The sequence below is a fragment of the Myotis daubentonii genome, chromosome 16 (genome assembly GCF_963259705.1).
Source record: "Myotis daubentonii chromosome 16, mMyoDau2.1, whole genome shotgun sequence".
Lineage (NCBI taxonomy): Eukaryota > Metazoa > Chordata > Mammalia > Chiroptera > Vespertilionidae > Myotis > Myotis daubentonii.
In genome coordinates this window covers 45,975,644-45,994,999 of record NC_081855.1, presented here as the reverse complement: position 1 = coordinate 45,994,999, position 19,356 = coordinate 45,975,644, and the positions used below count along the sequence as shown (strand labels likewise).

The following is a 19,356-nucleotide window of genomic DNA, read 5'->3' as shown; positions in this document are numbered from 1 at the left end:
GGGGCAGGGGCTGGGCAAAAGGACCTGTCCAGGCCACCCCCCCCCCCCGGGGGGCCTCATGTCTTGGGGACGTAGAAGGCCAAGAGGGACCCAGTCCATGCTCAGCGCGGTTGGGGCCTGTCGCCTTCCAGGTGGCACCTGCACGTGCCTTGTCTGCAGGTCTCCCAGGCCCCTGGGCAGCCTCCCCGCTCCTTCCCCTGGAGCCCCGGAGGGTGAGCAGGACCCCAGGTCTCCCCACAGGCCTCCGCCAGGCGCAGGCACCCCCTTCACGTGCTGTGCTGCCAGCTGCTCCTTCGGAGGAGCTCAGTGAGGGCGAGGCGGGGGGGCCACATTCCCCTCCGTGTTTGCCCAGGGAGAGGCCTTGCTGAGGGCTTCTAGGTACCCTCACTGGTCCCACCTCCATCACCCAGTCCCCCAGGGGCAGTGCCTTCTCATGTCCCCCAACCCTGCAGGGTGCCCACAGCAGGGGAGAGGGCAGCAGAATGGATGGCTTTGATGGGAAAGTGGGCATGAGGCTCTGGAGGGAGTCGTGTGTGTGTGTGTGTGTGTGTGTGTGTGTGTGTGTGTTGCTGCACATGTACTATAAGGGGGGAGAGGGTTTTGGGGAGACTTGTAAGGAAGCTTGCCTGAGAAAGGGAAGAAATGGGTTAAGGTATACGAACGGTAAGAGGGAAGAAGAGGGACCAAGGAGGGTGCTAGATGCTGGGAGGGGGGATGAAATGGGCAAGAAAAGGAAGGAGAGCCCCCCCCCCCGCCCACCTCCCTCCCCACCCCCGACTCCAAGGAAGGAAATGAGGAGGCCACTGCACATATGTTTGGGTCATTTCCACATGCTTTATTCCAGCAATCAAAATAATTAAAAACATCTCAAATTATTATACACATACAAAATAGGTACAGAGTCTCTTGCTTCCTCCCACCCCAGGGGGAAAACTGCTTTGTGCTTTGGGGAATTTGTGCTCTGAAACCCAGGAGGACGAAGGACAGATTAGGAGAGAGGTGTGAGGCTGGGAGGAGCTGAGGAGGAGGGGGTTTCAGAGAAGAGAGGTCTGGAGAGAGAGGCCCGAGCAGGCGAGGGGGTGGGGAGAGAGGGCGAGGAGTGAGTGGCACACGCTCTCCCCTGTGGTAAGTAGCACCTTGAGAAAATTCACATGCGTCTCCATCCACGAGAGGAAAAAAAAAAAAAAAACACCAAAGAATTCAGAAGACTTGGAACAAAAAGGAACATTTGCTGGCCTGGTGGTCGGGGTGGGGCATCTCCACTTCTATAGCACCAGTGATCCCCTCGCCACCCCACCCCATCACAGAGATGTAGCACCTTTGATATAAAACGGGGAGCCCCTTCCATCCTGCCCCCGTCCCGCCCCCACGCCGTTGCCCCGGTGACACATAGAGAGGTAGTCTTTCAGCAACACAGTTACACAAGGAACGGAGCAGTCTCTCCCATCAGCCCTGGAGCACGGGGACCGACACGTTTCCACTGTCGTGGCCCCTCCTGACTCTCCTCCAAACCAGGCGATGCAGGGCCTGTGGCCCCCCAGCACGCCCTCCTCAAAAACGAAGAGGGGAATGTGGCGAGGCTCGGGGACCTCAGATGGTGAAGCTTCTTTGGCAGTCTGAGAACCCCAGGTTCCCCCAGGGCTTGGGGGTGCGGGGTGAGGGAGGGCCACTCGGGTGTTTTAGCATTGCCTTTGGTTGCTGGGCAGACAATGCATGGTTTCCTGTGTCTTTGGGGGAGACTTAGTTTTGGGGAGCAGTGGAGGGGAGGCCCCAAGAAGGCATGGAGAAAGGAGCAGAAAGGGCAGCGTTGGGGTATCATACGCCCAACGGGCAGAAAAGGACTTATCCCCACATGGGTCTTCAAGCAAGTGGACCAAGCTTCCTTTTTTAAAAAGTTATTTATTTATTCTTTTTTTTTTTTGGTTTTTGGTAAGGTTGAATGTGGTTTTGGTTTTTGGTCATGTTCAGTTGGTCAAAGATAAAAACTAAGTTTGAGAGATGAATGCAAAGGGAAAAAAAAATTTTCCAAAGTCCATGTGAAATTGGTTCCCATTTTTGACTTTTTGGGGGGGTTCAGTTTGGGTTGTTTGTCTGTTTCCGAGGTCAGGGGCCATGGGTTTGGGTGGGAGGGAGCCAGGTGGGGGTGGAGGGAGTTTACAGGAAGCAGACAGGGCCAACGTTCATGCCGAATTCCTGGTCTGGGGCGCCAATGTCCAAGGGGGCCACATCGATGATGGGCAGGCGGGAGGTCTTGGTGGTTTTGTATTCGATCACTGTCTTGCCCCAGGCTCCGGTATGACTCTGGGCGGAGGGGAGACAACGGGAGAGGGGCGTCACCGGTGGGAGTGGGGGGCGGGGAGCACGAGGGCCTGCCTGGAGAGCCACGGCCCAGAGGGGGGCCCTTCCCCGGGGACTCACCGTGCAGCCGTCGTAGGTGACAGTGTAGGTGAAACGGCTGTTGCCCTCGGACCGGAGCTCGATCTCGTTGGAGCCCTGGAGGAGCAGGGACTTCTTGAGGTTGCCTGTCTGCTGGTCCAGGTAGGCCACGCTGTTCTTGCAGTGGTAGGTGAGGTTCTGGGAGGCCTCGGTGGACATCAGGCGCAGGAAGGTCAGCTGGATGGCCACGTCGGCGGGGTCGGAGTCCTGGCCGCCATACTCGAACTGCAAGAGGCCGGGAGAGCGAAGAGAGAGTGAGCGGCCGTCCTGAAGCCTCTAGTCCTGGCCCCGTCCCTGGAGTCCTCGGATAACATCGTGACCTCCCACGGGCACCCTCTGTCTGAGCCGGTCTTAGGGGCCCAGGACCCCGGCTTCTCCTCCCGGCTCTGTCCGTCACACCCAGCAGAGGCCTAGAGCACCCAGACCTTCGCTCACGCCCCTCCTGCGCCCCCCGCCCCCCATCTTGTGAGAGTGGCTCCGGGGTTCAGCTCACGCACCTGGAATCCGCCGGTCATGCTCTCGCCGAACCAGATGTGCTTCTTCTCCTTGGGGTTCTTGCTGATGTACCAGTTCTTCTGGGCCACGGTGGGCTGAGTGGGGTACACGCAGGTCTCGCCGGTCTCCATGTTGCAGAAGACCTTGATGGCGTCCAGGTTGCAGCCTTGGTTGGGGTCAATCCAGTATTCTCCTGCGATGGGGCAGGGCGAGGCAGAGTCAGGGGAGGCCCGGGAGGCGGGGCGCGCCTGGGCATGGAACCCCTCGGGGCAGGCGGGGGAGGATGGGCACGGGGCGGGCGGGCGGGCGTGTCCTCACCGCTCTTCCAGTCGGAGTGGCACATCTTGAGGTCGCGGCAGGTGCGGGCGGGGTTCTTGCGGCTGCCTTCGGGGCTCCGGATGTTCTCGATCTGCTGGCTCAGGCTCTTGAGGGTGGTGTCCACCTCGAGGTCACGGTCACGGACCACATTGGCATCATCGGCCCGGTAGTAGCGGCCACCATCGTGGGCCTTCTCTTGAGGCGGCTGGGGCATGAAGCTGAAGTCGAAACCGCCGCTGGGAGGACCAGGGGGACCAGGGGGGCCGGGAGGGCCGGGGGGACCCTGCAAGGAAAGGGAAGAGAGTGGGGTTCTCCGGGGTTTGAGCATCTCAGGGCTGGAGGGCCACGAGCAGACAGGATGAGGAGCTACGTACAACAGGACCAGCATCACCAGTGCGACCACGAGGACCAGGGGGTCCGATGGGGCCGGCGAGACCATTGAGACCATCTTTGCCAGCAGCACCGGGAGAGCCGGGGGGACCCTGCAGAGGGGACGATGGTTAAAGACAGTCTGCCCGGAAGCGCAGGACCGCCCCACGCTGGGGAGCAGCCCGCCACCCTCCCCGCCTGGCGCTCATCATTGCTCATTCCCTCCGCTGGGCCAGGAGCCCCGGGGGAGGAAGGAGCGGGCGGGGGATGCCCAAGGCTGGGGAGATGGCTTAGGACTCTGCTCCCCTCCCCCAGCCCCATCTCTGGACCCTTCTCCAGAGAGGTGAGGAGCACCTGTGTCCCAGGCCAAGGGCCCTGACGTGAACCTGGACTTGGGGCCCAAGAAGAGGAGGTAGAAGGCGAGACTTACACGGGGACCAGCGGGACCAGAAGCTCCAGAGGGACCTTGCTCACCAGGAGAGCCCTGAGGGAGACGCAAAGGCGATTCAGGCCCGTTGTGGGTCAGTGCGGCCAGCAACCTGCCCCACCCCATCAGTCAGGGAGTCTGCAGGCTGAGACCCCGCCCACAGGCCTTCCATACACCCTTCGCCCTCTCAGAAGCGCCTTGGAAATGCCCACAAATCTTCGGATCCCAGTCCTCGCTAGGGAGAAGTGAGAATGACTATCCAGAGGGGGGAAATTGAGCCAAAGTGCCCCCGCCCCTCATCACACAGCAAAGCCTGGGGAGAGGGTAAGAGAAGACTCGAGGGCAGCTGGGGCAGGGGGAGGTACTCACAGGAGGGCCAGGGGGACCCTGGAGGCCGGAGAAACCACGGTGACCCTTGATGCCTCTGTCGCCCTGTTCGCCTGTCTCACCCTTGTCACCACGGGGGCCTTGGGGTCCCTAGAGGAGTGGAGGAGACAAAATGTCAGGAGGAAGGTCTGTGAGCACTGAGTGGGGTGCTGTCCACACCTGGACAGGGTTCTGAGGACACGAGGGCCAGGGCAGGACTTACAGCGGGGCCACGGGCACCAGCGGGGCCGATGGGGCCGGCAGGACCAGCAGGACCCTGGGGAGAGCAGAGAGGGCGTTAGATCCGGGCCCGGGAGGCCCGGGCTGAGGGCTGGCCCAGCACGAGCTGCTGTTGAAACCACTCCTTGGCCAGATCCCCCTTTCCTCCCATCCTTCCCACTGTGCCCCTCTCTCCCAAGCTCCAGAGGAAACTATGGACTCCAGGCTTTGTGTAAGCTGGGCAATTAACTGGGGACAACTCCATCCTCGGAGGCGACGGGCACTGTGGGGAGGGACCTCGAGGTTGAGCTGTGGCTGTTTTCCGGGGAGCCAAGGGCCTGGCCCCCTTGCAAGACCTCCAGTCCTCCCCCCGCCTGGCTGAGGTCAGATGTCCGCCTGCAGGACCCTAGCGGCCTGGAGCGTCCCGGCCTGACCCGAAGCAGCCAGCAGGAGCCCAGCTACTTACAGTCTCACCACGGTCGCCACTCTTGCCAGCAGGGCCGACAGGGCCAGGGGCACCAGGAGCGCCAGGAGCGCCTGGGGGTCCAGCAGGGCCGGTCTCACCACGGTCACCCTGGGAGGGGAGAGGAGCAGAGGCCGGGTCAGCCCCAGATGAAGGGCCCGGTGGGGCCGGGGGAGCAGCAGACGCGGCTGTGGCCCGGGGGGCGCAGCCGTCTCACCTTGGGGCCAGGAGATCCATCTCGTCCGGGGGAGCCCTCAGCACCAGGTGATCCCTGCAGGGAGCGGGAGAGAGGTCGGCATCAGCCAGGGGGAGGGAGGCTCAGGCCGAGGCCCCCATGGCCCTGCGGCGGGCACTGGCATCGCACAGGGCTGGCAACTGCTTACCTCACGTCCAGACTCGCCAGGGGGTCCAGCCAATCCAGGGGGGCCCATGGGACCAGGGGGGCCACGTTCGCCACTGGAGCCAGAAGGACCTTGTTTGCCAGGTTCACCCTTAGGTAGAAGAAAGGGTCAGGCCAGAGACGGGGCGGGGGGTCCTGAGAGCCCCCTGGTCAGCTAGCACATTAGTCTTTGCTGGCTCCACCCCCCATCCTGCACCCTCCGAGTCCTATGACAGTTCCTCTCGGGCCCCCCAAGATGAGGGGGCACTCACAGAGGGGCCAGGAAGACCGGGGAAGCCTCGCTCTCCTCGCTGACCGGGCAGGCCGACCACACCACGCTGTCCAGCAATGCCTTGAGGTCCAGGGGTTCCGGGGGAGCCCTGTGGGAGGCAGACAGCGGTGAGGGGCCCTGCCGTGGGCAGGGACCACTCCCCCCCCCGCCCCCCCCCGCCCCAGGCCCCTCCGGCGCGCGCACTTACAGCAGGTCCATCAGAGCCAGGGGATCCTTTCTCGCCAGCAGGGCCGGGGGGGCCAGGGGGACCGACTTCACCGGGACGTCCAGCGGGGCCGGTCTCACCACGGGGGCCTTTGCCGCCTTCTTTGCCAGCAGGGCCAGGAGGGCCAGGGGGTCCAGCATTTCCCTGGATGAGGAGAAGAGGGGCTGTCAGATTCCACCGGATTCCAGAGCATCCCTGGGGCGTCCGTCAGGCCCAGGACGCTCCTGACAGCCGGTGCCCCCCGCCCCACCCCTCCCAGCAGCGGAGTATCCACCGGGGATACTCACAGAGGGGCCGGGGGGACCAACGCGGCCAGCAGCACCAGGGAAACCAGTAGCACCCTAGCCGAGAGGACAAGGAAGAAGTCAGGAGGAGAAGGGCGCCCTTACCTGGCCCAGCCGCCCCTTCCTCCAAACCAGCCGGGGAGCCCAGCAGACACTCGGCGTGAGCTACTCACAGGGGGACCAGCGCTGCCGCGGGCACCTTTGGGTCCAGGAGCACCAACGTTACCCTGGAGGGGAGCACAGAGGCGTCAAGGCTGGGCCAGCCCGGGGTCCAGGCCTGTGGCAGCTCGGGGCCGAGGGCGGGATACTCACAATGGGGCCAGGGGGGCCGGCGGGGCCAGCAGGGCCAGCGGGACCAGCATCGCCTTTAGCACCAGCATCACCGGGTTCGCCTTTAGCACCAGGCTGGCCATCAGCACCCTGGAGGAGGAGGAGGAGGAGGAGGAGAAAGAGGGAGTTAGTGAGTAGCGGGGAGGGATATGGCAGTGTCACAGGTCAGCTGCTGGGCTGGGGCAGCGACTCAGGGCAGGAAGATACTTGAATGGGAGACACCCCAGCCCCTTCCCCCTCCCGACTCAGGACGCTGCTTCTGTCTTCATCCAGGCCCCCAAGGCCCCCGGTCCCAGTGGGTGAGAAGAAATGAAGGGAGTCTTGATACTCACAGGGGGGCCAGCGAAGCCAGCAGGGCCAGGGGGACCAGGCTCACCACGGTCTCCCTAGAAGACAAGGAGGCAAACTGGAGAGAGGCCCTGGTGTGGGGGAGGCGGGAGGGGGCGCTGGAGGGACAGGTGAGGAGGAGGGGCCCTGAGGAGGTTCTCCAGGGGCCAGGGATGACAGCAGAGGTGGAGGAGGGTAGGAAGGGCTGGGGGACGGGTGGGGGGAGAGAAGGGCCAAGGACGAGGCGTTCGCTCTGTACTTACGGGGGCACCACGAGCTCCAGTGGGACCAGCAGGGCCGCTAGGACCTGTTTCACCCTGAAAGGGGGGGACAAGAGGCTCAGGGTCAGGGTCCTCCCTGCGTCCTCCTGGCAGACTAACCCCAAGAGAGCCTCCCTCCCTTCAGATTCCCCGCCTTCAGGTTGTCAGCTCCGAGCCATGCCCAGGCTTGCTGGGAAAGCTGCGTTAGAAGCCGGTAAGGAGGCAGCCACTCACCTTGTCACCAGGGGCACCAGCAGGGCCAGGAGGACCGATGGGGCCAGTCAGGCCTCGGACGCCATCTTTGCCAGGAGCACCGTCAGCACCTTTGGGACCAGCATCGCCCTAGAAACATGGGACAGCCTGAGACTTGCAGCGTGGAGCTGGGAGGCGGCCCAGCCTGTCTGGCTGGTGTCGGGGACCCCGCCCCAGCTCTGCCCTGCCCCCGCGCCCAGGACCCCACAAACATTTCCGAGGAAAAGGTGCTTGCAGAGGGTAAGAGGCCCTGCCTTGTGTAGAGGGATGAACGAGGGAGTCCCCCATCCAGGAGAAAGCCCCACCTCTCGTTGCCAAGGTAACTCATGGGGAAAGAAGGGCCTGGACCACAGCTAGAGGATTCATCAGCAAAAAGGCCGGAGGGGAAGATGGCAGGGAGGGGAGAGAGAGGCCGAGGGACCCAGAGGAGACAGAGGAGGGGAACCACACGGGGTTGGACTTACTCTGTCACCCTTTGGGCCTGGAAGACCAGCTGCACCTCGTTCACCAGGCATTCCCTGAAGGCCAGGGGCACCCTGGCTGCCGGGGGCTCCAGGGGCACCAGCATCACCCTAAATGGCAACCAAGAGGACTGGAGTGAGGCCTGGGCTTCCAGGATGACGTCATAGCCTTGAGCCCCTCTTAATATCTCCCAGGCTTGGTTTCGAGGCCTGGGACAGGCATCCGCTGAGAGTAAAGGCTCACAGCCAGCACTTCAGGCTGCACCTGGACCCCACCCCAGCAGGGTCCCCCACCCCTCCCTCACACCTAGGTGGCTTTGGTCACAGCCAGGTGTCCCCGGCCGCAGGAGGGGTGAGACCCGGTCCCTGTGCTGTCCTTACCTTAGCACCATCATTGCCAGGGGCACCATTGGATCCGCGGGGACCAGCAGGGCCGGGGGGACCTTGCACACCACGCTCTCCAGGGAAACCTCTCTCGCCCTGGGAGGAGAGGAAGGGAGGGACTCATGATGGTGGCTCCAGAGGCAGCCAGCCCGGGGCATCTGGAGGGGAGCGGCAGAGGCTCTACTTACTCTTGCTCCAGAGGGGCCAGGGGCACCGAGGTCTCCAGGAGCACCCTGAGGGGGAGGGAGGGACAGACAGTGAGCAAAGGCCACGGGGCCTCAGCCCTAGAAAGCACCTGCCCTCCTGCCGGGGGGTGGCCCAGGCTCTGCAATGAGAGACCAGCGCCTTTGTGGCACTGAACTAGGATCACCCCTCTGCTCTCTGCGCCCCCAACTTTGGGTTGAAGGAAAGTTCCAGCATCTCTAAGCAGAAGTCATGCAGACTAGCAGCCGAGCAGCTCCTTCCAGAGCGTGTCCTGCACAGGCGCAGCTGCCTGCTTCCCTCTGTGCTGCTCCCTTCATGGTGGGAAGTCCTGCCTGGTGTCTAACCATTATCCCTCCAGCTTCCGGTGTCTAGTTAGCTCGGAGGCCGGCCCCTCCCTCTGTACTCCCTGCGTCCCTGCCTCTTACCTGTTCACCGGGTTTGCCTGCTTCACCGGGAGGACCAGCGGGGCCAGGGAGACCCTGGAGGTGGGAAATGGGGGAGGGGAGGGAAGGGGATTAGAATTCAGAAGAGAGCAAAGGGGAACTCCCAACCCGCTCCCAGGCCCCTGACAGCTGTGAGGCCTCACCTGGAATCCGGGGGAGCCAGCAGGGCCTTGTTCACCTCTCTCACCAGCAGGGCCCTGTCAGGGGAGAATGTGGTCAGAAAGGCCCAGGAGAGGCGCAGGTGTCGCCCCGCTGCTGCCCCCCTGCGCCCCGCGCAGGCCTCCCTGCAGGGCCACTCACAGCAGGGCCAGGGGCTCCCTGAGCTCCAGCCTCTCCGTCTTTGCCAGCGGGACCCTGTGGGGGGAGAGCAAAGAAGAACTCAGGGTGGTGAGGCGGCTGGAGGAAGAGGGGCAGGTGGGCGGGCCTGGGGCTGGGGGTCCGGGGGCCCTAGTGATGGAAGGGTAAGATGCTTACCACAGCGCCAGGGGGTCCGGGAACACCTCGCTCTCCAGCTTTGCCGGGTTCTCCCTGGGGGGAAAGAGTCAGGGCTGAGGGGCTGCAGTGGGAGAGCAGGGCGTCCCAGGTCCCTCCTGTCCACTCGGAGTGGAACTTTTAAAGGGACTTTCCTACCCACCAGCTCCGGCCCCTGGGGAAATGCCTTTGTGGTCCCTTAGCCTCTCCCTCGGACACATGCCCCTTCCGGCTCATCTCTCCTCCCTCTCCCCTTCCTTCTCCCCGTCATATGCCTGTGGTGACCTGAGCTGCAAAGGGCTTTCATCTCTTCTGATATCTCCTTTCAAACCTCAAAGAACCCCCAAGATTTGGGGGTAACTATTATATAAAGGGACTACCCCATCTCCGTGTGTGTATGGGGGGGAGGGTGCAGATCCCAATATTTATTTCCAGGGATAGGGCCATGGTAGTGGTGTCAGGAGAGGTCTTTCATTTTATGAATAGGGAGACTGGGGTCCAGAGAGGGGCCGTGAGTGGCCTGAGGCCACACAGCAAATCAGGGGCAGAGCTGGGCCCAGAAACCAGGACTCTCGCCTCCCCGTGTGTCTGTCCCCGGCTCTGTGATGCCCCTCCCTGAATACTCACAGCAGCACCTTTAGGTCCAGGGAATCCCATCACACCAGCCTGACCACGGGCACCAGGGGGACCTGGAGGTCCGGGGCGACCATCTTGACCAGCGGGACCCTGGGAATGGAAGTCACAAAAGCCGAGGTGAGAACGGGGCGGGGGGGTGTCAGGAGAGGGGAAGGGGGCCCAGGGAGGAGTGATACTCACAGTGGGGCCAGTTTTGCCATCAGGACCAGGGCTGCCAGGGCTGCCAGTCAGACCCTAAGGGAGCAGAGGTGTGACTGGTGAGGGAGAGGGTGCGGAGGGGCGGGGAGGAGGACAGTGGAGGCTGGGGAGGGGGCACTCCAGACGGCAGGTCCGTGGTCCTGCCCCAGAGCATCTCGTCCCCGAGCCAACACGGGACAGGCAGGGGCCGGGCCAGGCTGGGCAGAGGGCTGGGGTCTCACCTTGGCACCAGGCAGACCAGCTTCACCGGGGCGACCAGCTTCACCAGGAGAGCCTTTGGGGCCAGCGGGGCCGGGAGAACCGCGTTCGCCAGCGGGGCCCTGGTTGGGGGGGTCACAGGAACAATTAGGGTCTCAGGCCTGGGCCTCTTTCCCAGGGGCCAGCATCTTCTTCCTCCCCGGGAGATGGGGGGCTTTGGGGGGCATTGTTGGAGGTGGGAAGGCCAAGGTGAGGCCAAGTGCGGAGAGAGAAGTCTGTAGCCACAGCATGGGGCACAAGGGCTGGGCAGCGTGCGTGAGTGCGTGCGTGCGTGCATGTGCGTGTGTGTGTGCGTGTGCGTGTGCGTGCGTGTGTGGTGGGGGTGACTACATCTGAAAAAGGGAAGTAAAGGGCAGGGGGCAGCAGGGTCAGCCTCCAGCCACGAAGAGAGGTTACCTTGGGGCCAGCAACGCCATCTGCACCAGGGAAACCACGGCTACCAGGTCCACCCTGCAGGAGGAGAGGAGGTCAGTGAGCTCAGACTTGGGGCGCCGGGCTGGCACTGGGGACAGAGAAGGGGGCTCTTACACGCTCGCCAGGGGGTCCGGGCAGGCCGGCAGGTCCGGGTTCACCTCGGGCTCCTCGCTTTCCTTCCTCTCCAGCAGGGCCAGGGGGTCCTTGAATACCAGTGGGGCCCTGGAGACAGCAGAGAGGAGGGGACAGCCTGTAGTGAGGGGCCCTCCGGGTGCCCGCTCCCCCGCTGGCTGAGGCTGGGCCTCCCTGCATCTCCTCCCAGGCGGATGGGGCTGAGCTGCAGGGGGACTTACGGGCTCTCCCTTGGCGCCAGTGTCTCCTTTGTTTCCGGGAGCACCAGGTTCGCCCTGTGTGTGGGAAGAGAAGAGGATGAGCCATAAGATGGGGTGCTCAGTTGGCCTTGACCCCCAGACAAGGGCCACACTAGAGCCAGTGCAGAATGGGGCAGAAGTAAGAGAGTAGCACTTACGCTGTTACCCTTGGGGCCAGGGGCACCGCTGGGGCCCTGGGGTCCAGAGGGGCCTCGGGCACCAGGGAAGCCAGGAGCACCAGCAATACCAGGAGCGCCCTGTAGGGGGCAGAACAAGTTGAGTCAAGTTGAGTGAAGGGCACAGGGCAGGTGGGAGGTGGGCACCAGGGGCAGCTCTGAAACCTGCAGGACACTTACGTTGGCACCTTTAGCACCAGGCTGTCCATCAGCACCAGGGTTTCCCTGTGGCACAGAAAGAGGCGGGTGAGTGACAGTCAAGGACTCTGAGTTGGGGAGGGGCATGGGGCACCGAGGAAGCAATACTTACAGCAGGGCCAGCAGCACCAGCAGGACCAGGGGGGCCGGGTTCACCACGCACACCCTGGGGACCTTCAGAGCCTCGGGATCCTTGGGGACCAGCTTCACCCTGGATGGGAAGAAAGGACATGTCAGGAGCCACCCTGGCAGCCCAACCTCACCTTTGAAAGGTGGGGAGTGAGGGGGTGGGGGTGAAGGGTAGGGACAGGAGACCAAGAGTCAGGACTCCAAGATCAGAGAAAGGGACCCCAGGACAAAGATGTTGGGGAGTGGACTTCTCTCTTGCCACTCTGGGTCCCTCTGGTTTGGGGAGCAAGGAGACACCTTGGCCCAAGGGAGCCATGCTCAGAGGAGGGCAGGGGTCTCACCTTAGCACCAACAGCACCAGGGAATCCAGGAGGGCCAGCAGGACCAGTGGGACCCTGTGAATGAAAAGGAGATGTTAGCAAGAAGGAAAGTGGCAGCTGCCAGTCACACCCTGGGACAGAAGAGGTCTTGGGGTTCAGACCAACATGGCCCATCTCCAGTGTTATCCCCAAGAGCTCACACTGAGACCCTGCCCACTCCCAGGCGCTGAGGTCTAGGGGCCACACTTACAGGGGGTCCAGCAGCACCAGTAGCACCATCGTTTCCACGAGCACCCTGTAGAGAGGGAGGAAGCCTCGGTTACATCCACTGAGCATTGGCCAGTCCTTGTAGCTCCTGGGGGGCTCCTTCCAGAGCCCAGGGATCCCCCAAGGGACCAGGAGTACTTACAGCAGGGCCAGGGGCTCCAGGGCGACCTCTCTCACCAGGCAGACCACGGGGGCCCTGGCAACAAAACCAAGAAAAACCAAGTGAGATGGAGGGCACACCCATTTCCTCAAGCTCCCATTGTGCCCCGTACACCCCGCTCCCTCTCTTCCTTCTAGAACTGGACACACTCACCATCTGACCAGGGACTCCATTTTCACCAGGGCTACCAGGCTCACCCTATAGAGCAGAGAACAGAATTAGGCATTGGTTCAGGGTGGGACTGGGCAGGAGGTGGAGGACCATGACATTCAGACAGCCTCTTACCTTGGGACCAGCGGGACCAGCATCTCCCTTGGCACCATCCAAACCACTGAAACCCTAAGATAGAAAGGAGGGGGCAGGTAAGACTCTGTGGAGGGGGAGGGTCACCTTGAGACCCACCCAGACCTGAGAAGGAGCCTCGGGAGCTCACCACAGACATTGCCCTGTCTCTGAGCTAGACTCAACCCAACTGGCCCAAGATCTCATCCAATCCCCTTCTCAGAATTTCTTTCCCAATGGATGTAAGTTCCTTTGGATGTCTGCTCTCTGTCCCTTGGGACTTCTGTGGCTGCCTCCCACCACGACACCCACCAGGGACCTTTGGGGAAGGGGTTGGAATGGTGTGATGCTGGGACTTTGGGAGCTTAGATGACTCATAGCGGACTCACTCTGTGTCCCTTCATTCCAGGGAGACCAGCTGTTCCGGGCAATCCCCGAGCACCCTGGAAGGAAAAGAAAAGAAAGGCAGGGCCATTAGAAGACACCACCACTCTGGACACAGATCCCAATCGAAGCCCAAATACAGGAGAGCTGGGGGCTGGCCACACTGTCTTGCTCACCTGAGGTCCAGGAGGCCCACGCTCGCCAGGACGACCAGGCTTTCCAGCTTCACCCTGAGAGGGAGAGAAAAGGCCGTCATGCCCAAGTCCCTGGGCTGGAAATGTGTGGAGGGTCTGAATCTCCTTGGGGTTGTTGAAGGTCAGGCTTAGGGGCGCAGCGCTTTATCTTTGAATTTAGACTGCAATCTAAATCTACCATGAAACCCTTGTTTGGTGAATTTTAATTCCCTCCGAAGGAATTTCTGTTTATTTCTGTCACCAGCATTTTAATCTCAAAGCAGACCTGGGGTGCCCAGAGCAATGAAGCTTAAGGAAGTCACTTGCCCTGAGGGGTGGGGGTGGGGTTTGCTTACAGTGGAGAGAAAGGAGAAACATCCCACAAAGGGTGAAGATCATTGTTGAAGGGCAGTCCTGTGCATCAGGGTGAACGTCCCCCTTTTCTCTGGGTATTACCCCCAAAGGCGATGGGGCACTGGGTGGGGAGTATAGGGCCTTAGCTCAGAGAGGCAGTGGGTCAGGTGGTGTCTTCTCATGGTGGCCACTTACATCATCTCCGTTCTTGCCAGGGGGGCCAGGGGGACCACGGGGACCCATGGGACCCTAGAGGAGATAGGAAAAAGGAGGTTACCATTACCAGGATAAGGAAAAAGGGAGGGAAAGGAGGTAAGGAAGACTCCAGATGGGAATGGAGAATCCGTGTATTTGCAGAGGGAGGTGTATTTGTACGCGGAGGACAAGTTGGGGAGGGGGCACTTACTGAAGCGCCAGGCTCGCCGGGCTCGCCAGGGGGGCCTTGGAAACCTTGGGGACCCTGGAGGACAAGGAGAGAGGGGCGGGGTTAGAAGGGCAGGGTCCGCCACCCTTTTCCCATCTCACCAAGAGATCCCAATCCTTCATCCCAATCCTCCCGCTAAAAGCCCAAAGCTCAAGATGGTGTGTGAAGATACCCCGGATACTCACAGGTGAGCCAGGGGGGCCAGGGAGACCACGAGGACCAGAAGGACCCTACAGAAGAAGAAAAGGAGGCGCTGATGACATCTCTGTGGGAAGGTGCAACAAGGGTGTAGTCTTGCTGTCTCCCATGGGTTCCTCTTGGGACCACCCAGTTGCCTTGCATTCTCTCTGGGCTCTGAGGTCCCAGTGGTCATCTTGACCCTCCTAGGTTATCTCTGCCACCCCCCTATGCCATCACTGGCCCATCTTGTGTGGATCCCCATCGGCTCTTCTTCTGTCATCTGTACTCCCCCTGGTGGCTCACCATGGGACCGGGCACGGAAACTCCAGCTGATTTCTCGTCATAGCCGTAAGACATCTGGGGAGCAAAGTTCTAAGGGAAAAAACCAGAGAGAGCGTATGAGAAAGTGGGGTCGGGACAGTGAGTTGAAAGGCAGGAGACGGCACCAATAATGGGACAAACAGACATCATGTGCCTCCCGATGGGATGCACGAAGCAGGACAACGTCACGTGTGAGATCGTCCTGCCAAAAACGCATCTGTGGAATCTGGTCATGAAGACGTAGCCTACCAGCCCAAACTGAGGGACAGTTTACCAAACAAATGGGCTCTTCAGAAAAGCTCAGTGTCATGAAAGACAAAAAAAAAAAAAAGAAGTCTGAGGAATGTTCCCGATGAAAGGAAAACTAATGAGACATAACAATAAAATGCAATTCATGATCCTGGATTGGATCCTGGAATTGGAAAAAATGATGCTATAGAATAGGACATGGGTGAAATTTGAATAGGGACGGTATATTAAGTATAGTATTGCATCACTGTTAAATTTCCAAAATGTAATCATTGTGCAATGGACCTGTATGAGAATGTTCTTTTTTTTCCCCCCAAGAAATAACCACTAGTGAATTTAGGAACAAAGGGACATACTACCAGCAACTCACTCCCCCAAACAAACGGTCCAGAAAGAAAAAGAACCATAATTATATGTACATATAGACAGAGACTAATAAAGCGAATGGGACACACTGAGCAGGGTATATGAGAGTTCTTGGCACTGTCCTGGAAGCTTTTCTTTTAAGTTTGAAGTTATTTCAAAATATAAAGACTGCCATCTGCCAAAACAAAACCAAAAACCGAGGGTGGGGAGGGAGGAGAGGGGCACTCCCCACTTACTCCTCCGAGGCCAGGGGGTCCAGGAGGTCCGGGGGGCCCGGGGGGGCCGGGAAGGCCAGGCTGTCCAGGGATGCCATCTCGGCCAGGGGGGCCTGCGGGTCCCTGGAGCGGGAGAGGGCAGGCGGGTGAGCACAGGCCAGGAGCCACGCCCACCGCCAGCCCTCCACTGCCCAAAGCGCCACTCTTCTTACCCTCGGGCCTCGGGGGCCTGTGTCTCCTTTGGGTCCCTTTGGGGTTGGGAGAGAAGAAAGTGGGTTAGAGAAGGGAGGGCCATGGGGAGCCAGGGGAGGGGTGGTGCAAGTCGAGGGCAGAGGATTACCTCGACTCCTGCGGTTTCTAGATCCGTAGGCGACACTAGGGGGAGAAGAAGCGCGGGTTAGAGGCAGGGTTTGCTCGGGCGCAGCGGCCGCAAAGACCTCCGAGGCTTGGGCCGGGGCCGCTCCCCCGCCCTCCCCAGCCCCAGCCCCAGCCCCAGGCGCAGAGGAGCCCTACCCTCGCCGTCGGGGCAGACCGGGCAGCACTCGCCCGGGGGGGCTACGGCGCCGGGGCAGTTCTTGGTGTCCTCGCAGATCACGTCATCGCACAACACGTTGCCATTGTCGCAGACGCAGATCTGACAGACCTCGGGTTTCCATACTTCTCGGTCGTGGTACCTGATGCCGTTCTGTACGCAGGTGACTGGTGGGACTGCGGCGAGACGGGGGACGCGGGGCCGTCAGCCCCCGCCGCCGAGCTCCAGGGATCCCAGCCCTCCCCGCCGTCCCCTCCGTCTTGGAGACATATTTAGATTTTCCGTTTCCCGCCTCCTCCCCCCCCCCCCTCTTCTCCTCTCCCCAAATCCTTAAAAGCTCATAAGCTCATCTGCTCCTCATCAGCGCCAGTGACAGCGCCGAGGCGCCTCGCCAGAGCCGCTATAACTCTTTCCAGTTCTCAGGAATTTAAACAAAGCTTTAGGCGGGGGTTGCGTCCAACTCCGACCTCAGCCCATTGGTGCTGAGGCCAAGGGAAATAAAAAGCCATTGGGTTGGGGGGCGGGGTGGGGAGGGGGAGGAGAGAGGGAACAGGAGGGGCCCCATCCCGAGGGCAGGCTGGTGGGGAGGGGTCTGGATGGCGCCCGGAGGAGGAGGGCGTGGGAGGAGAGATGGGAGGTCCAGCCCCCATTCCTCCGGATTCCCCAGGCAGGTGGGATGGCGTGGGCGGGGCTACGAGGATGGGGCGGGGCTGGTTGGCGCGGAGTCCCGCCCAGAGACTTGAAATATACCCCCAGAGTTGGATACGCCCAAACCTCCAGCTCCCAGACGTATCCAAAACCTTCTCTCTGGGACAACCCCCGTTTCCCAAAGCCAGCCAGTGCTTCTGGGTCACCCCGCAGCCAAAGAACCCACAAGTCCGCAAGTAGTGATGTAGTTGACCCGGCCACCGCACCAGCGTCTACCCAGACGGCCACCAGGTGGCGGCAGCACTAAACAATTTCCCTGGATCGGACGCTTCTTTAGAGTCAGGGGCCACCCCGCGGCCAGCTTTATTTTCTAGGTTTAGAGGTGGGGTTCACCCTCCGCAATAACCCCCGCTCCCCGCTCCAGCTCCTGCGCGGGGAAGCGCGGGACAGGGAGGAACGGTTCTCAATCTTGATCAGCAGAGGGCGCAAGGACCCCCGCCCTGCCCAGTCCTCTCCCAAGTTTCTCATCCTCCAACCCGCCCACTCTCTGCGCCCCCTCCCCCCGCGGCCCAGCACCCCCGCGGCCCCAGCAACACTGTCTAGCCTGCAGAGGGCAAACAATCTTTCCCTATGAATCATCCCACAGCCTTCCTGATGGTTTTTACGTCTTGGGCCCCAAATGCCTAGCTCGGCGCCCCCATCCCATCTTCGACGTACTCTCCCCGCGTCCCGCGCTCAGACCCCCCTTTCCCCGGTGGTACCCCACCGTGCGCGCTCAGGACCCCCGCCTGTGCTAACGCAAGTGGCGCTCCATCCTCCACTCCCGCTCCCGGGGGCGTTCATCCCCAGCCTCCCCACCCAGGGTGCGTTCCCCTCCCTCCCAGGGTGCCAGAGAAGCGCCCTCCGCACCCCCCTTCCATCACCGAGTCCCCGGAGCACCCCGAGTCTCCGTTTCAGTGGCGGACTCCCGGGACCGGGCGCAGGTTGCGACACCAAGTAGCCCCGGACTCTGCAAAGTTTGGGACTTACTGTCTTCTTCTTGGCCCTCCTCTTGGCCGTGCGTCAGGAGGGCGGTGGCCGCTAAGAGGAGCAGGAGCCGGAGGTCCGCAAAGCTGAACATGTCTAGACCCTAGACATGTAGACTCTTTGCGCCTGGGGTGGGGGTTAGCGTCCGCTCATGCGTGGCCTCACAGTCCGCGTGCCTCCTGCTCCGACCCGAGGAGAAACTCCCGTCTGCTCCGACCGGTGGCCCGGGCCCCTTTTATACCATCCCGACGGCGAGTGGGGAGGAACCCGGCCCCTAGGAGAGGGGGAGCCGGCCGCCCGTCCCCCAGCCAATCACAGCTGCCTGGCCCGGCCCCCAATTTGGGAGTTGGAACGGAGAGGAGGAGGAGGAGGAGGAGGAGGGAAGAGAAGGGGAGTCCACCGCACATCTCCCCCCTTCGCAGCTCTGCCTCCCCAGCCCCCCAAGCCAGCCCGGGCTAGAGATGGTACTGCTGGGGTGCGGCTAGGTCCTCAATGTAGTGTAGGCTAAAGAGTGGGCAGGAGAGCCCCTTCCGCTTTCTTCCTGGGACCCCCAATCTGGAAGAACTGGAATTGGAGAGCAGGGTGGAGAGCCTCCCAAAGGTGGAAAGACTGGGGGTGGTTGGGAGAGGGTCCTCCTGGCCATGCCTTACGCACCCCCCATCCCAGCCGTGGCAAGAGCAAAGGGATGGGTATGAAGAGGCCGGCTGGGACCCCCCCCTAAAACAGGAGAACTCGAGAATTAAAAAGATGTGCCTGTTTAGGGGTGTCTTCTGGTGTGGCTTGGGTATGGAGCTTAGGGATATTTGGGGGACACGTTAGAGACGCCTTTATAGACATTAAGAATCAGCTACTTGGAGGGATGCTGGTGAGAGGGGTTTTTCGAGGATGTCAGTCCTTCTACCATGCCCGCAGCTCCCAGACCCCAGGCACAGTGAGAGAGATGGGGTGGGGAGGCCGAGGCCCTGGGTGAGAAATTGGACTTGCACGAAGCTTTGGTGCTGAGTGAGGGGGCAACACGGTTTGGGTGGGCAATTGCCGGGACCCTTCCAGCCCAGGGGGGTGAGTTTACATTGAGAAAGCCTGTGGCGACTGGTGGCTTAGGAAAGCGCCCTGGGTTAGGGTCTGCTGTGGCCCTGGCCGGGGGACAGCACAGGGAAGCAGGAGGGAACACAGGGGGAGGCCACCTCCCTGGAGACAGGGCGCTCCTGTGGGAGCTGCATAGAGTCCTGTCCCTGGTTGTACCTGGACTGAGGGTTGGGGGCACAGGGGAGAATGTGGGAGTCTGGGGGAGATGTGTATTTGGGGGTTTGGGGTGAAATTGCAGGGGGGGTGAGTAACCTTATTTTACAGGCTGTTTCCCACATCCAACGTCTTTCCTGAAAACCTAGGGCATTGCTCTCTGCCTCTCGCACCAGGAGAGAATCACCTGGGCACCCTGAGAGGATGTGGGGACCCCAAAACAACAGGCTATATTTGGAGACAGTACCTCTAGAAGACAGTGTCCTTTCTTCTCCATGTCCCCACCTCCCAGCAGTGTTCCATCCCAACCCCAACCCTGTCCAGGTCCTGGTCCTGCCAGAATCTGTGGGCCCAGGAGAGGCAATGGGGGTCCCTTTGCAATGTCCATCAATTCCTATCCTTTCCCAGAGCTCCCCGCCCCCATCGCTCCAGAGCTGCAAACGTGGAAGCG

At 61.4% G+C, this 19,356-nt stretch overlaps 1 protein-coding gene across 1 annotated transcript; it reads right to left on the bottom strand.

Moving 5' to 3' along the window:
* Positions 1 to 814: 814 nt before the first annotated feature.
* COL1A1 (collagen type I alpha 1 chain) lies at positions 815 to 17,895 on the bottom strand. Its single transcript, XM_059670658.1, has 51 exons — positions 17,670 to 17,895; positions 15,974 to 16,168; positions 15,801 to 15,835; positions 15,673 to 15,708; positions 15,482 to 15,583; positions 14,613 to 14,681; positions 14,315 to 14,359; positions 14,112 to 14,165; positions 13,901 to 13,954; positions 13,355 to 13,408; positions 13,184 to 13,237; positions 12,798 to 12,851; positions 12,666 to 12,710; positions 12,495 to 12,548; positions 12,336 to 12,380; positions 12,107 to 12,160; positions 11,749 to 11,847; positions 11,619 to 11,663; positions 11,421 to 11,519; positions 11,245 to 11,298; positions 11,006 to 11,113; positions 10,874 to 10,927; positions 10,441 to 10,539; positions 10,202 to 10,255; positions 10,013 to 10,111; positions 9,389 to 9,442; positions 9,215 to 9,268; positions 9,058 to 9,111; positions 8,897 to 8,950; positions 8,456 to 8,500; positions 8,265 to 8,363; positions 7,887 to 7,994; positions 7,405 to 7,512; positions 7,174 to 7,227; positions 6,916 to 6,969; positions 6,566 to 6,673; positions 6,427 to 6,480; positions 6,257 to 6,310; positions 5,952 to 6,113; positions 5,745 to 5,852; positions 5,477 to 5,584; positions 5,311 to 5,364; positions 5,097 to 5,204; positions 4,635 to 4,688; positions 4,415 to 4,522; positions 4,049 to 4,102; positions 3,624 to 3,731; positions 3,250 to 3,532; positions 2,934 to 3,124; positions 2,419 to 2,661; positions 815 to 2,301 (listed from the first exon to the last, which is right to left on the bottom strand). Exons 1-51 carry the CDS (start codon positions 17,758 to 17,760, stop codon positions 2,155 to 2,157), a joined length of 4,380 nt encoding a protein of 1,459 aa, XP_059526641.1. The 5' UTR covers positions 17,761 to 17,895; the 3' UTR covers positions 815 to 2,154.
* Between the last annotated feature and the right edge of the window lie 1,461 nt (positions 17,896 to 19,356).

What these genes read in the sequence shown, in the direction of transcription:
- COL1A1 (XM_059670658.1), bottom strand. Translation starts at nt 17,760, where the DNA reads ATGTTCAGCTTTGCGGACCTCCGGCTCCTGCTCCTCTTAGCGGCCACC. An exon ending in CTGGTCTGCCTGGTGCCAAG is followed by an intron (nt 10,256 to 10,440) that starts GTGAGACCCCAG and finishes CTGCTCCCTTAG; the next exon opens with GGTCTGACTGGCAGCCCTGG. An exon ending in CCGGTCTTCCTGGCCCCTCT is followed by an intron (nt 5,585 to 5,744) that starts GTGAGTGCCCCC and finishes CTTCTACCTAAG; the next exon opens with GGTGAACCTGGCAAACAAGG.